At 38.3% G+C, this 13285-nt stretch overlaps 1 protein-coding gene across 1 annotated transcript; it reads right to left on the minus strand.

Moving 5' to 3' along the window:
• Nucleotides 1–342: 342 nt before the first annotated feature.
• Nucleotides 343–7371, minus strand: LOC135593433 (probable cellulose synthase A catalytic subunit 5 [UDP-forming]). Its single transcript, XM_065083460.1, has 14 exons — nt 6978–7371; nt 6685–6880; nt 5996–6207; nt 5808–5910; nt 5512–5686; nt 4370–4636; nt 3944–4289; nt 3727–3864; nt 3501–3626; nt 3201–3413; nt 2795–3080; nt 2023–2219; nt 1596–1946; nt 343–1507 (listed from the first exon to the last, which is right to left on the minus strand). The coding sequence occupies exons 1-14, from the start codon at nt 7056–7058 to the stop codon at nt 923–925; spliced, it is 3276 nt and encodes a 1091-aa protein (XP_064939532.1). The 5' UTR covers nt 7059–7371; the 3' UTR covers nt 343–922.
• Between the last annotated feature and the right edge of the window lie 5914 nt (nt 7372–13285).

A 13285-nucleotide genomic window follows, 5' to 3' on the forward strand; every position in this document is an offset into this window, starting at 1 on the left:
TGTGATCTTCTTATTCACTATGACATCTATGTATGAACTGGAGGCCGAACGATCTTTAGTGGCCGAGCTGTCCCTGCTGTGGCCCGATACAGGAAAAGGATGGATCTAAAAAGAAGTGTCACGGCGAGTTCCCAAAAGAGGAAGGACAAAGGAACAGCATGCACCCAAGGAAACGTTACGAGACACGAGCAGGCAGAGTATGGCTGTAAAGCACATGCATCAGCGTATCGGCACATGCCTCGACTCAAAGATCCATACGGTCAGGCCTGAACTGTAAAGACATGACTCATGACAAACAATCTTGCCATTTGAAGGCATCAACAAAGAGAGAGCACTCGAGTCTTGAAATCTTGCCCCATTAGGGTTAATATATATCAGTACAAAGAGTTTGTTCTGAACAAGTACAGGGATAACATTATTAGATAAAATACACAGTACAAATGTTCTATATATCATGCCGTATCACCATAAATAACGACAATAAACATACCCCAAAAGAACGGAAAATACAAGCAACTAACAGAATATTTTAATGAGTCTTCTTCGTTTCCACATCTCAGGCGATGCCTGACTTATTGTGATGAATCAATATGAAGTTCAACTCCAATAATACATGAACAAAGACAACTCTTCCTCCACCATTTCATCCAATTACTAAAGAACAAAACCTGCAACTGCTTATCTTGCACAAACAAGAAACACAAGGCTGTACCAGCCTCCCAATTCTGTAATAGGAGTCCACAGCCAGAGTAGCATACAAGGGAATAAAATTCTAGCACGCCATCTTTTAATCTATACATCAAAGCAGAACACCGCCATGTACACAGATGCAAAGGCCGTCTGCTTTCCTGTGTGATAATAATGACAATGAGTGAGCTGCTGCAACCCATGAATTTTTCAATGCTTAATCATGATCCAGTGCTTAGTTGCAGTCTAATCCACACTCCTCCAAGAGAGGGCCATCTGATTTTGGCAGGAATGGATCAATCCGTACCCACAGTAGAGAGAAAATTGAAGCAAGGAGAATGGACCACACAATGACAATGGTAGGAGTCCGATTCTGCCGACCAACAAGACCCTTGAGGAAAGGATACAGGTGCACGATCACCCAAAAGGAAAAAAATAGTTTCCCGAACAAAGGTCCCCAAGATTCATATCCATTGTTTATTGCATTAGAGACACCCGCTACCACACCAATGAAGTTCACAATAAGCAAAGTCGTAGGAGGAATGAGCAACGTGGTCCATTTGAATGTGTATAACTCGGAGAACTCATCATCATCACCAGCCTTCGTTGTCACAGTGAAGTTGGTGTCTATACCTGCAAGGACCTTCAAAAGCCCCTGAAACACAGCAAACAGATGTGAGGAAACACCTCCAATAACCCAAAACTGCTCATTTCTCCACCAGTCATCAATGCCAACACCACTCCATCTCATTTCCAGGATGCTTGTTGCAAAGATACAGATGAAAAGCGACAGGAACCAAAGACTTGCGACATTGCTAAGCTGCAGTTAAAAAAGTCATTATTAGCATCAAGAAATAAAAGATCAAAGGAATCCATTTGAAATTTAAAAAGAGAAAATGACATCACACCTCTGGGGTGATAAACTTTCCCGTGAGCAAGCAGACAGCAGGCAAGGTGCAGTAGGCCAAAAGAGGAATTGATGTCCAAGGATAAACCGTAGCATTAATGTATGACATCCTTTCCAACCATTTAAGTCCACCTCCATATCCATACCAGAGAGGACAGTGTTTGCTCAAGAAAATTTCCACAGACCCAAGAGCCCACCTAAGGACCTGGTGAAGACGATCTGAGAGATTGAGGGGTGCAGAACCTTTGAATGCAGGCCTTGTTGGCACACAATATATGGACCTCCACCCATGGCAATGCATTTTGAATCCTGTCAATATATCTTCTGTCACTGAGCCATAGATCCACCCAATCTGTGATGAAAGCATAGCAAATTAGGAAGATACCTTAAGCGCAACACATAAAAAATTTCAAGACCAAAAGAATTACCTCTTTTCCCCAGTCTGTCTTATCTTCATAGCCACAGCTAATAACATGGATAGCTTCCTTTAGTAAGGATGCTGGAGTAGCACCTTTAAGTATTCCACCATTCTCGAGGAGAGTAGATGCAACAAAAACAGGTGACTGTCCAAATTTCGTTTCTAACTTCTGTTCAGACATCAGATTTGGTTTTTCACTCTCATTTCCTGTGAACATACTAAACGGTTAAGATATTGAAATTGTATGATAACACAAAGATTGGAACAATTCTAATGTATTTCTAAATAGCCCTGTATTTGTGCCTTTCCATGAACTAGTGTTGCCTAATAGAGAGTAGTGAATGGTTATAATCTAGTTTTAAAAGAACATGACAGTTAGCAAAATATATAAAGGCCAAAGCATTTCAATGAATGCAAACTAGGCAATAGTGTTGCACCTTATTCCTGAGCATTATGACCTACCTGTTGTATAGCAAGAAAGTATATAGTAGCTACTTAGCAAACACTAGGTAACCTGTGGTAACATATTTCATATAGTTCTACAAAAAGTTAAAAAGTTCCAAACAGAATGAAAAAATCCAGATACAAGCCAATGCCTGAGTGCTAACACACTGGGGTAGACTTTCAAGATGATTTGAGCATCAAGTTCTCTCAAATACTATACTCGGGCAAACTAAATGGAATCATGTCCTATCTCAATGTTCATGTTCATATGGTTATTACAACTACAAGACATATAACAAGATGAACCAACAACATGACAGTGACAGGCATAGGCATACCTTGCTTGCCCTCTTCAATGCCCTCCAGTGCAAATACTGGTGCTCCAGAGTCACCTCTCCTGGAACTATTCTTCTTCTTTTCCTGCTTAGCTTTTTCATTTTTCTTCTTCCTCCTACCAGAACAACAGCATCCACAGCAGCACCACTTAGGCCAGCAATTGCACGTCCTAGTTGGTGGCTTCTTTGATTTTGGAGCATCATATCCATAGAGTGCCTGTCTTCTAAAAGCACATCCAGTGCCTACATAAATAGGTCCTTGAATCCCATCCAGACCTTTCATATTGATCTGCATCAAGTCTTTATTTTACTTCTCTATGCATACTAGGTATATGAACTTATAAACAAGGAAACTGTGCAAAAGATTCAAAAGTGTAACCAAGGAATGTGAATAAAATGTGACACTTACATCAAAAAACACTATGTTTCGATTAGCATAGCGATCATGTCGATCAATACCATCAAACCTCTGAGGGAACTGCACATAGCACACTCTCTTTCCTACAAGTGGATCCATCATGAAGCACATTGCTTCTCGTATAGCTTTGCTATTATTGAAGCAGTGGTCACAATCCACATTCAACAAGTAAGGTGCATTTGTTAGGACAGCAGAGACCCTAACCTGCCAAAAGCAATAGAATCAAATGAGTAAACCTAAAGCCACTGTTACACAAAGGCAGAAAAATCGATCTATGGGACAGCTTGTTACCAAAGCATTCATAGCACCAGCTTTTTTGTGATGATTGAATCCTGGCCTCTTTTCTCTAGAGACATAAACCAACCGTGGCAATTCATTCCCTTCCACATCATGCCCACCACTTTGCCCCAAAAAGACCTAAAAATTTATATCAGCAGAATAACTATCAATTGCATTGGCAAAAAGCTGTTTGTTACCACAGCAGCAAACAAAAGACTACAAGGGACAGAAGATTCACCTGAATCATGCCTGGATGGTCACGGACATTATTTCCAGGCCATGGTGTTCCATCCTGCATTGTCCACCCTTCTTCTGGTACCTTTTGTGCTTTTGCAACCAAGGCATTGATTCGTACTTTGAATTCCTCATATTCTCTCTGCAAACAGAATCAAATTCAGAAAAAAATTATTTACATACACATTTTATCAAGAAGATATATGTATAAGTTTTCGTACTTTCATTGCTCTTCGTTCCTTAATAAACGAAGGGTGGACCTTATCCTTCAAATAATCCATCTTTTGCTGAAAATACCACTCTGGTGCACGGGGCTCAATATTGAATTTCTTACAGAAAGGAACCCATTTCTTTGCAAATTCGGATGTTTCTGACAATGCTTCAAATGTCAGCATAGCAGCGCCATCATCAGATACATAGCAAGATACTTTTTCAACAGGGTAATCCACAGCAAGGATTGAGAGAACAGTGTTTGCAGTGATTAAAGGGGGTTCCTTCATAGGATCAACTGTACTCACAAAGATGTCTATCAGAGATAGCTGAGAAGGCTGCCCTTCTTTTTCATACCTAGGGAAAAAAAACGAACAATTAGGCAGATAAATGAGTGATAAGGTGAACAAGTTTACCATATTAGCAACCACAACTACCTCAATGACAATCTGTCGAGATAAGTTTCCCTTTCAATTGGAAGCCACTTGGGAAACTGATCAAGAATCCATGAAAGAGCAAACCAAATTTCGCAGATGACGGATATGAGCCACAATGGATATGCATCAGATGCAGGGTTTGTGATTCGGTAATGGAAGAAGAACCCAACAACTACAAGACGAATTATGATGATCATTCTGTATGGGTTTATTTGGCTAGAAGAAATGGGCAACTTTCTGGACAACGGTTGTCTCGCTTCATCCATTCTATAGAACACAAATTCAATGACAAGTTACAGTTTCTTACAAAGAAGTCAAATGCTGTAACTACAAAACATGAGAATTTATTTTGTTTCAATACAAGAATAAATGAAATACAAGCAGAATACAGTCTTTGATATCCACCTTGGCCTCATTGGAAAGAAAAAAAACAAAGCAATATCTGAAAACGACATTTTCCTAAATTTCACATTATAGACCAATAAAATTTGTGTAACCATGTTGAACTTAACAATATCCTGAATTCATGACTCAGTAACTCAAAAAAAAGAAAAAAACCTCAATATGATAGCTATGATCAATCGGCCTTGTCAAAGAGATACGAACTTGAAAAATTTTTGCTTGCCTAATTTCTAGTTATGCTATATTGTTGTCATAACTCATTCAGAGATAACAGCCAGAGTAATCCATTTTTTTTAATAACTATAAACAACAGGACTTTGTGGAAAGAAAATTGTTCTTGCACTTATATGGCGACTAGTTTCTAGTCACAGCTTCCTTGCTCAAACTGATAAAGTAATGCCCATCAATTTCAATGTTAAAATAAATGACCATTAAATGGAACAAAAATCTATACCTGTCTCTTATAATGCTAATTATACTGATTGGTCAGCCTCAAGTTTTGTGTGGTAGCAGGATGCAGCTTAGCCAGACATTCTGTCAGCACTTTCATTTGAAAAACAGTTCTAAAAGAACAGTAGAACTATTTGAAGATGTATTTTTGTTAAAACATAAAATTGAAAAGGGAATCTTGAGTATAAACACACAATATCAGACTTGTAAACTGGAGTAAACCATTGTCCAAATGTTACTGAAGTATGATTTTTAAGGACGATTGACATTCAACAGGATTTGGAGCTTACAATGGTAAATCAGGTTCATCACCGTCGTTATTCCAACCCTTGTCACCACCATTATTCCTGGTCATGTGCATTTTCTCTTGCTTCTGCTTCCAATTTTCCATTCGTTCCTTCCAGGCCACACTTCCATATCCATAAGCGGCAAGATCCTTAGAAGGATCCATTGATCTAGGATGAACTGCAAGGCAACAGTTTTCCATTAATTTCCTGATGAACCAGAAAACCTGCTGGGTCAGTATTATGATTGCTCAACCTTATTCAAGTTGAAGATCCTAGTCGTGGTGCAGAAATTTGGGTACCTGGAATATTGGGATCTGGAAAGGGAAGCGGATGAATTCTTTTCCCTCCACCACCAATGAAAGAAGGAACAAGCGCATGCTGATCTGGAGGAATATCGTCAACCTGGAAGAGGAATGAACTTCACCCATCATAATAGAAGGGTTCTATTGGGTGCAAAGTACTGGCAGCAAAGTGTCAGTTCAATTACCATCTCGCCATTGGTGAGAAGTGGAACTTGAGGCACAGCATGAGCCACATGAGGTGTATTGATATCAACCCGGCGGCCATAGCTCCCGTGGCCCTGCAGCATGACCTCCGCCATGTACTTTGGGTCCTGCTGATCTCCCCCAACAAAGTTGAACTCGTTCTCAAGATCATCGACATCATCCTCTTCTTCGTCACCAGCCACACGAGGGCACCCTGCAAGAGAGGATGACAAAATTCTACAATATGAAACAACAAGGATTAAAGGCCAGAGAGATCTGCGACAAGAGAAAGAGAAGGGATGGAATTATATTAGGGTTTGTTGCAAGCAATGCAGATTACATTGATCTACTACAAGGAAACTAGAAGATACGAAGTGTACTAGGGTCCAACAAAAGGACAGTGGACTAGAGAGATCTACTGCAAGGTAATCATAGGTGTTTGTTTGCATTGCTAATAATACTAAATGCTCAACCCAATTTTCACAGGAAGTGAACCAAATCCTAAAAATTATAAGGAGGTTCAAATAGCAGAAAGCCTGAATAACAAATCATCAAAATCAATTACGACCATGAAAATAAGAACCCGTGGATAATTATACTGGAAAAACACGGGGAGAGAAAATTAAAGGTAGATCTACCACAATTGAAGCAGGGAGGAGGAATTGAGGGCGTAGTGTCTTAGTATTTTTACCCTTGAGCCGCTTGAACCTGGTCTTGCACTGGGGGCAAACCTGATTGCCCTCCCGGCGCTCGTACTCGTAGCAAGTCCTGCAAATGGGGAAGGCGCACTCGTTGCAGGCGACGAAGAGATCTCCATCGACGGTGAGTCCGACGTCATCACCGCAGATCTGGCATATTTGCCCGCTCAGCTGCTGCAGCGGCTTCGGCTGCAGGCAAGAATCGAGTCACAAAACCTCCACACGAACGTTAAAACGGAACGCCTGACGGGATGAAAGAAACGGAGGAAGAGGATGTAGAGGATACCCCCAATTCTCCATCGCGGCGGATGACCACGAGCTCGTTCCGGTTGTGAGAGCCGGCCACCAAACCAGCGCTCGCCTCCATGCGCCTGTTGGTGATATTCTATCTATTCTTGGAAAAGAACAAGTCAGCAAGCAATTCGACTCAATTCAAGCGGCGAGATCTCATCCCTTCCCTCCCTCTCTACTCTGGTGCGTAGTAGAGCGGACAGGGAGGAACGGAAGCCTCTCTTTCTCTTACTTCCTAAAGAAGGTGATGCCAGCGAGTCCGCTACCTGCCCCACTTCTTCTCACTCCCACTTATTATTCCTTGCTTGTTTACGATGCCCACCTGGACTGATTTTTTTCCTTGGTTGGTTCTGTAAAATAGGACTGGAAAGGGCAAAAAAAAAAGAAAAAGAAATAGAACAATCTCCGTCTCCCCTCGGCTGGAGGAATGAATGCATCAATCGGAAGGGAAGCCTGGAAGAGCGAAGCAGGCGATCGGGGTGGTTGATTAATGAACGAGAAAGACCAACAACCAGCACAGTTGGGAAAGCAACGTCTGAGCTGTCTCTGATGATCAAGATCAAGCGGCTTAGCAAAACGTAGACCCCGCCCTTTATCCTCTTATCAATTTCTTTTATTTCTAAATTTTCTCAATCGGTTTCCCCTCTTTCTGTGCCTTATGGTCCATCATCTTGTCTCACCTGCCCTTTCTTCATTCATTTTTGCCTTTTTCTTTTGTATTGACCGGTCTGCCGACACAGCTGGTAAAAAAACATAACCTATAACTATGAAAGAGCTGCGACATGGGAGTGACCAAGAAAATTGCTCCAACCGAATGCAAGGGACGGCGATGGAAAAAAATAGTAAATAGAAGAAGATGAGAGGATGATTTAGGGATTGCACAAAATGACGACAGTGAAAATAGAGCAGGGTAGTGATCGAACAGGGAGGGAGAAGCGACAAGGAGGTTAACAGTCCGACACTCGGGTGCACGACTACTGTACATACTCAGCACAGGCACGTGTCCGTGTCAAAAGTCGTTTGTTATTTGATGATAGATGACCTGGTGTTACGACTTACACGGGGAGCCTCGGTTGATCCGTGGAGTAGCGACTAGCATCAGCTTGAGTTCGCAGAGCTGACATCTTCAATCACATCGGGTTAAGTCAAAGCTCTTCAGATTAAAATTCACCTTCATTATTTACATTGAAAAAAATATATCTATCAATTTAACATAGTTGTCGTGTTATACTCAAGTAAGATTCAACATTTGAGACATCATCAAATAAATTTATAATCAAAATATTGATATGATGAATGTCAAACTCACCTATGAAGGATTGTTCTAATAAATTTTGAAGATATCCTCTAATTTAAATATTAAAAATTTTGATAATTAACAATAACGTTTGGAATTAAATCTCATCCTCATGATTTATCATTCAAAAAAAAAATCTGATGGATCATGGTAATTAGACGAGGAATCAAAAGTAGTTGGAAGCTTAAAAATTGGGCTTGTGGAATTGATTATATAATTAATAGAAATGTTTTTTACTGTCACATAAGAAGACCTTGGGGAACCAAAACACACAAGTTAGTCGAAGCCAGACATCAGATCAGTCTCATCGTCTCTCCCACTCGTAATAATGTATAAATGTTTTTACAGAGGCTGTGGTGTCTTTTTAGGTGTTTAAATTGCCGTCAACAACATAGGTCGACCGACTAGTATGATTGTCCAAAGCTACAATTACATGTTTCGGATAGTTATTAAGTTCTTTATTCCTAAGAATTGTATAATAGTAATCATACCGTTGGACAATCAACATTGGGAACCTTTTGGTGGCATAAAGACACGTGCATGGTTGGTGGCAAGTCTCGGTTCTCGGCTACATTAGGAGAGAGAGAATCTAGAATTAAAAGTTTTCCTGTAGCAGTGACTGTACTGGTAAGTAACATGTGATTCTTTTCCTCGTGGTCGTAAAATGAGTTAAAAGATAAAAGGACTTGACGAAATATTAAACGGCGTAACGTTAGCACGTCGTCTGGGTAGACTAAATAGTTCTCGTGAAGTTCGCCTATCTTTTTCCCAGCTCTGTTTGACGACGACTTTTCAACTATATTAAAAAGCTTCATGTCGCTACTTGAGCCACGGAAGATGGTGAAGCGCCAAATTCGACTGTTGGCACCTAAGTCGAATCGGTGCGCACTCTCTATTAGTAATAATAATAATAAATAAATAAATAATTTATCATTGGGATACAGAACTGTTACCCAATCGTTAATTGCTAGTCCAGGAAATAACGTCTCAGCGACCGAGTTGGATGACAAACAAAAATGGTGTCCACCCGACTCGCCTACATGTGCCATCACTGACGTAGCAGTGCGGCCATTTGGATCCACTTCTCTCTTTCCCTCACATATCAATACAGGAGCCTCCGTAAATCCAAACATGCTATTTGTCAAAATGATAACCAATTTATTAATTAATTTAAAATAAAATATTTAAATATAAATTAATAATAATAATAAATATATTCATTAAATTATTATTAATTAATTATTATAAGTAATCGAAGGTCATACAATCTCCTGCATTGTTCTTGTTCTTTCTCGTGTGTTGATAAATCAGGAATAATTGTTTTTGTAAAATCAAACATGACTACTGATCTAATTAATAGAATGCGATTTTTAATTTATTAATTTGATAGATGATATGATTTTTATTTTTGATTAATTAGGACTCGTTACATGAGGTCTTATTAGGATATGTCCTATTAGGTATCGATGAAAACTAGCCAATTAGATATGTCACATCTGATATAAAATGATATATTTCTTCTTTAAATTGATGGTTACAAAAATGATACTATATTAAACAGTCTTTTCGATGCTTGTAGACACATACTTATACTTACTAAACAAATACTTATGAATTTTCGATGCTTGTAGACACATACTAACTTGATCGTCAATAAAATTTTATCAAACAAATCCCTAATACAATCTTTTATATGAAGCATAATACAAGATAAGATATCTTTAGTACTTGGACTAAAGTGGGACGATCTAGGATTAAAATATTTATCATCTGCCGAAAAATTTTCCCCACATAGTTCATCTCTTTTAGATGTGATACCACTCAAAAAAATAAGTCAAATCAAATCAATTTCACTAAGCCAAATTGATGATTAAATATGACCTATTTAGATTGATGCTAGGAGAACCCTTGAGATAATATCATAGAAAATATTGGCAAAGAGTTTCCTTTATCAACATTCTATCACGGACTTAGGTGGTTTTGCCTAAATCGTACGGCACCCTTGCGTGTCCGTCCGCAAAGGTCAACCTCCTTGAAGCCTCCTATTGTCCCTTATGACCTACAAAAGAGAAAACGAGTTAAAGAAAACGCCTCACTCGGGATTCACAAATAAACATTTCCGAAAACACTTCATAGACAATACAAATTATAAACAGACTTTACAAGCTCTGAACAGTTACACAACAAAGGGTCAAAATGATCCACCACAAACCAAATATCTCTCACAAGTATCCATATGACACAACCTTTATTTACAAGCCTAAGAAGGCCACCAAACCCAACTAAAATGGGGCTTTTAAGCCTTCGATCATCCCTCTATATGCTGTGCAAAACATGAACAAACCAAAAGACACGGACATATATAAGTATTACATCAAGTATCCTGTTTAGAACTTTGTCCGTGACAAATCGTCATGTCACTCTGATATCGGGGCAAAATGGATTTCAAAAGAAAAACTGGTAATTCAGTTATATTTGCTGGAATAAGTTTTTCGAATAAAAAAGGAACAAACTCACGATAATACTTCAAATCAAAAAATAGCTCACTACCAAATTTAGAATCACAAAGGGATATAGAAAGTTTACCACCCCAAGAAAATTAAACAAGAATACAAAATTGAAAAATAAGACTCACCACTAAATGAAGCATCCAAAAGATATAGAGTTTGCTAAGAGAGCTTTTGCCAATGTCATCAGTTTCTAAACCCCTTTCTAATCCCTAAACACTAAAATAAGTACTAAAGCATGAAACAACCATTTATGCATAGGAAATTTCAAAATTAAATATTTTACAGCTGGTAATCAACTTCTTTAATGCATTCTTTGTGTTAGGATCAAGAGCGGTAGGGGGGGGGGGGTGAATTAGTGTAGCGAAAAAATTACATCGATTCGAGAAACTTCATACAATAAAAATCGATTTCGAATCAAATCATTTATTTCACTTTGAATAAGTAGAGAATAAAAGGTTGGACAGTTTGTAATGTAGATAATTTAAATGCAATAAAGAGAATTTATAGTAAGTAAAGAACACACCGGAATTTATAGTGATTCGGTCGTTTGTGACCTACATCCACTTTCGATTCCTCCTCTGTCGAGGTCACCGACGTCCACTAATGGTCCTTTTTCAATAGGCAAAGACCAACCATCTCTTTACAACGCTTTCTCCTTTTCACGGGTTTAGGAGATAACCCTTACAAGTCTCACACCTCTCTCGAATGATCTCAATACTTAGAAATGGAAGAGGAGGACTCTTACACTTTTACAACACTTTTAACACCCCTAGAATACAAGATTATATTCACACTTTCGTGCCCTTTTATGCAAAAAAGGGTAGGGTATTTATAGACCCCAATGACTTCAAAATTGGAACCAAAAAGTGTCACATCCCTAGATGTCGGGGTACTGGCGATACCACTGCCATTATTGGATGGTACTACTACCTACAAACTAACACTAGGTGGTACGACCACCTGATAAAGCTTGAAGACTGAGCTTTGATGGTACCACCACTTGACAGGGGCGGTATCACCATCTGACAGCATTAACTGTCGATGGTACCACCCAACCACTTGGGAGACTATCACTAGGCGATGCCACCGTCGGTCGTGACTTCAGGTGCTAAATGGGATATTCAATCTGGCCCAATTCAGTCCTATTAAGGGTCCAGTTGGCCCCTAACTGAGTTAGTAGGATTATTTTCCAAACCTAACTCAACTTAAGGTCTAACTACAATAATTAAGATATTTAACAAAGTATTCTTGTTTCGGTTCATTAATTGTTCTTTCGGCGAGCTTCCAATAATCTTCCGACGATCTCTCGGTAATATTCCAACAGACTTCTAACAAGCTCCTAGACTTCACGACGATCTTCTTGGCAAGTTTCGACGAGCTTCTTTGGCAAGCTTCTAGACTTCTCGGTTAATTTTTATGGAACTTCCGATGAACGTTCAGACTTCCAACAAAATCTAGATCTTAACTCCAGAACAATATTTGTTTTATATTTTACTGCTATCGTAGTTAATCCTACATACTTTTCTTAACATATAGATTAGATCAAACAATTTGCCAATTGATTTCATTATTAAAATCCGAGATTCAATAATCTCCCCATTTTCTATGATGATAATTAATTAATGACGGAGTTAACTTTAACTCTCCCTATCTGTATGCCATGCTTGAGAAAAGACATTCTTGAATTCAAGATATTTGAATTCAAGTATCAAACCGATAAGTTATTTTCATTTAAACTTATCAACATGTACATCATGATACTTATCATGATTTTTTAATTCAAAATACTATACCACGTATTAAAACAAATGATGTCAAGGCTGGACATCCATTTTCAAGTCTAATGATGATAGTCAATCATTATTTTCAAGTATGATACAAATTTAAAATATGAAATTTAGCAAGATAAAATTCTTGAGAAATTCATCAATCCACGGCAAGATGTCAATTGTAAATACAAGTTAAGCTCATGATGCCTTATGATAGACAATTATCAAGCATGAAACATTTCAAGTATCTATAATGTATATAAAATACATTTTGATATGTTTTAAGTATTTACGATATGTTGTGATGTATTTGATGATTTCAATTATATTTACTCATATTTCAAGCATTCATAATACATTTTATGCACTTATCTAAGACATTCATTTTGTCATCAATTTGTCACATTTCTCCCCCTTTGTCATCAATAAAAAGAGAACAATTCAACAATACAAGTGTGGTAAAGATTCAAGCAAGTTTTACACTAATTTATCCAAACTATAAAGAAAGGTAAGCAAAAACTTTGCATGATAACTTTTTGAAAAGCTAACATTTTACTCAAGGGCTTTTTGTTTCTTCTTTAGTTGCGCAAGTTTTTTTTTCTTCCTTTGTCATAGAAAAATGAGAAGAGGAAGAAAGGTAAGGAAAAAATCCATGAAGAACCAAATTTCATAAAAGGATTTGAACCAAGTCAAATTCAAAATAATAAATGAGTTTTATTAAATCATG

Source organism: Musa acuminata, chromosome BXJ1-9 (assembly GCF_036884655.1).
Source record: "Musa acuminata AAA Group cultivar baxijiao chromosome BXJ1-9, Cavendish_Baxijiao_AAA, whole genome shotgun sequence".
NCBI classification, from domain to species: Eukaryota; Viridiplantae; Streptophyta; class Magnoliopsida; order Zingiberales; family Musaceae; genus Musa; species Musa acuminata.

Coding starts and splice junctions, on each gene's coding strand:
- LOC135593433 (XM_065083460.1), bottom strand. CDS start 7,058: ATGGAGGCGAGCGCTGGTTTGGTGGCCGGCTCTCACAACCGGAACGAG. Junction 4,637..5,511: donor GATGAACCTGATTTACCATT/GTAAGCTCCAAA, acceptor TGTGTTCTATAG/AATGGATGAAGCGAGACAAC. Junction 3,081..3,200: donor GAAACATAGTGTTTTTTGAT/GTAAGTGTCACA, acceptor GACTTGATGCAG/ATCAATATGAAAGGTCTGGA.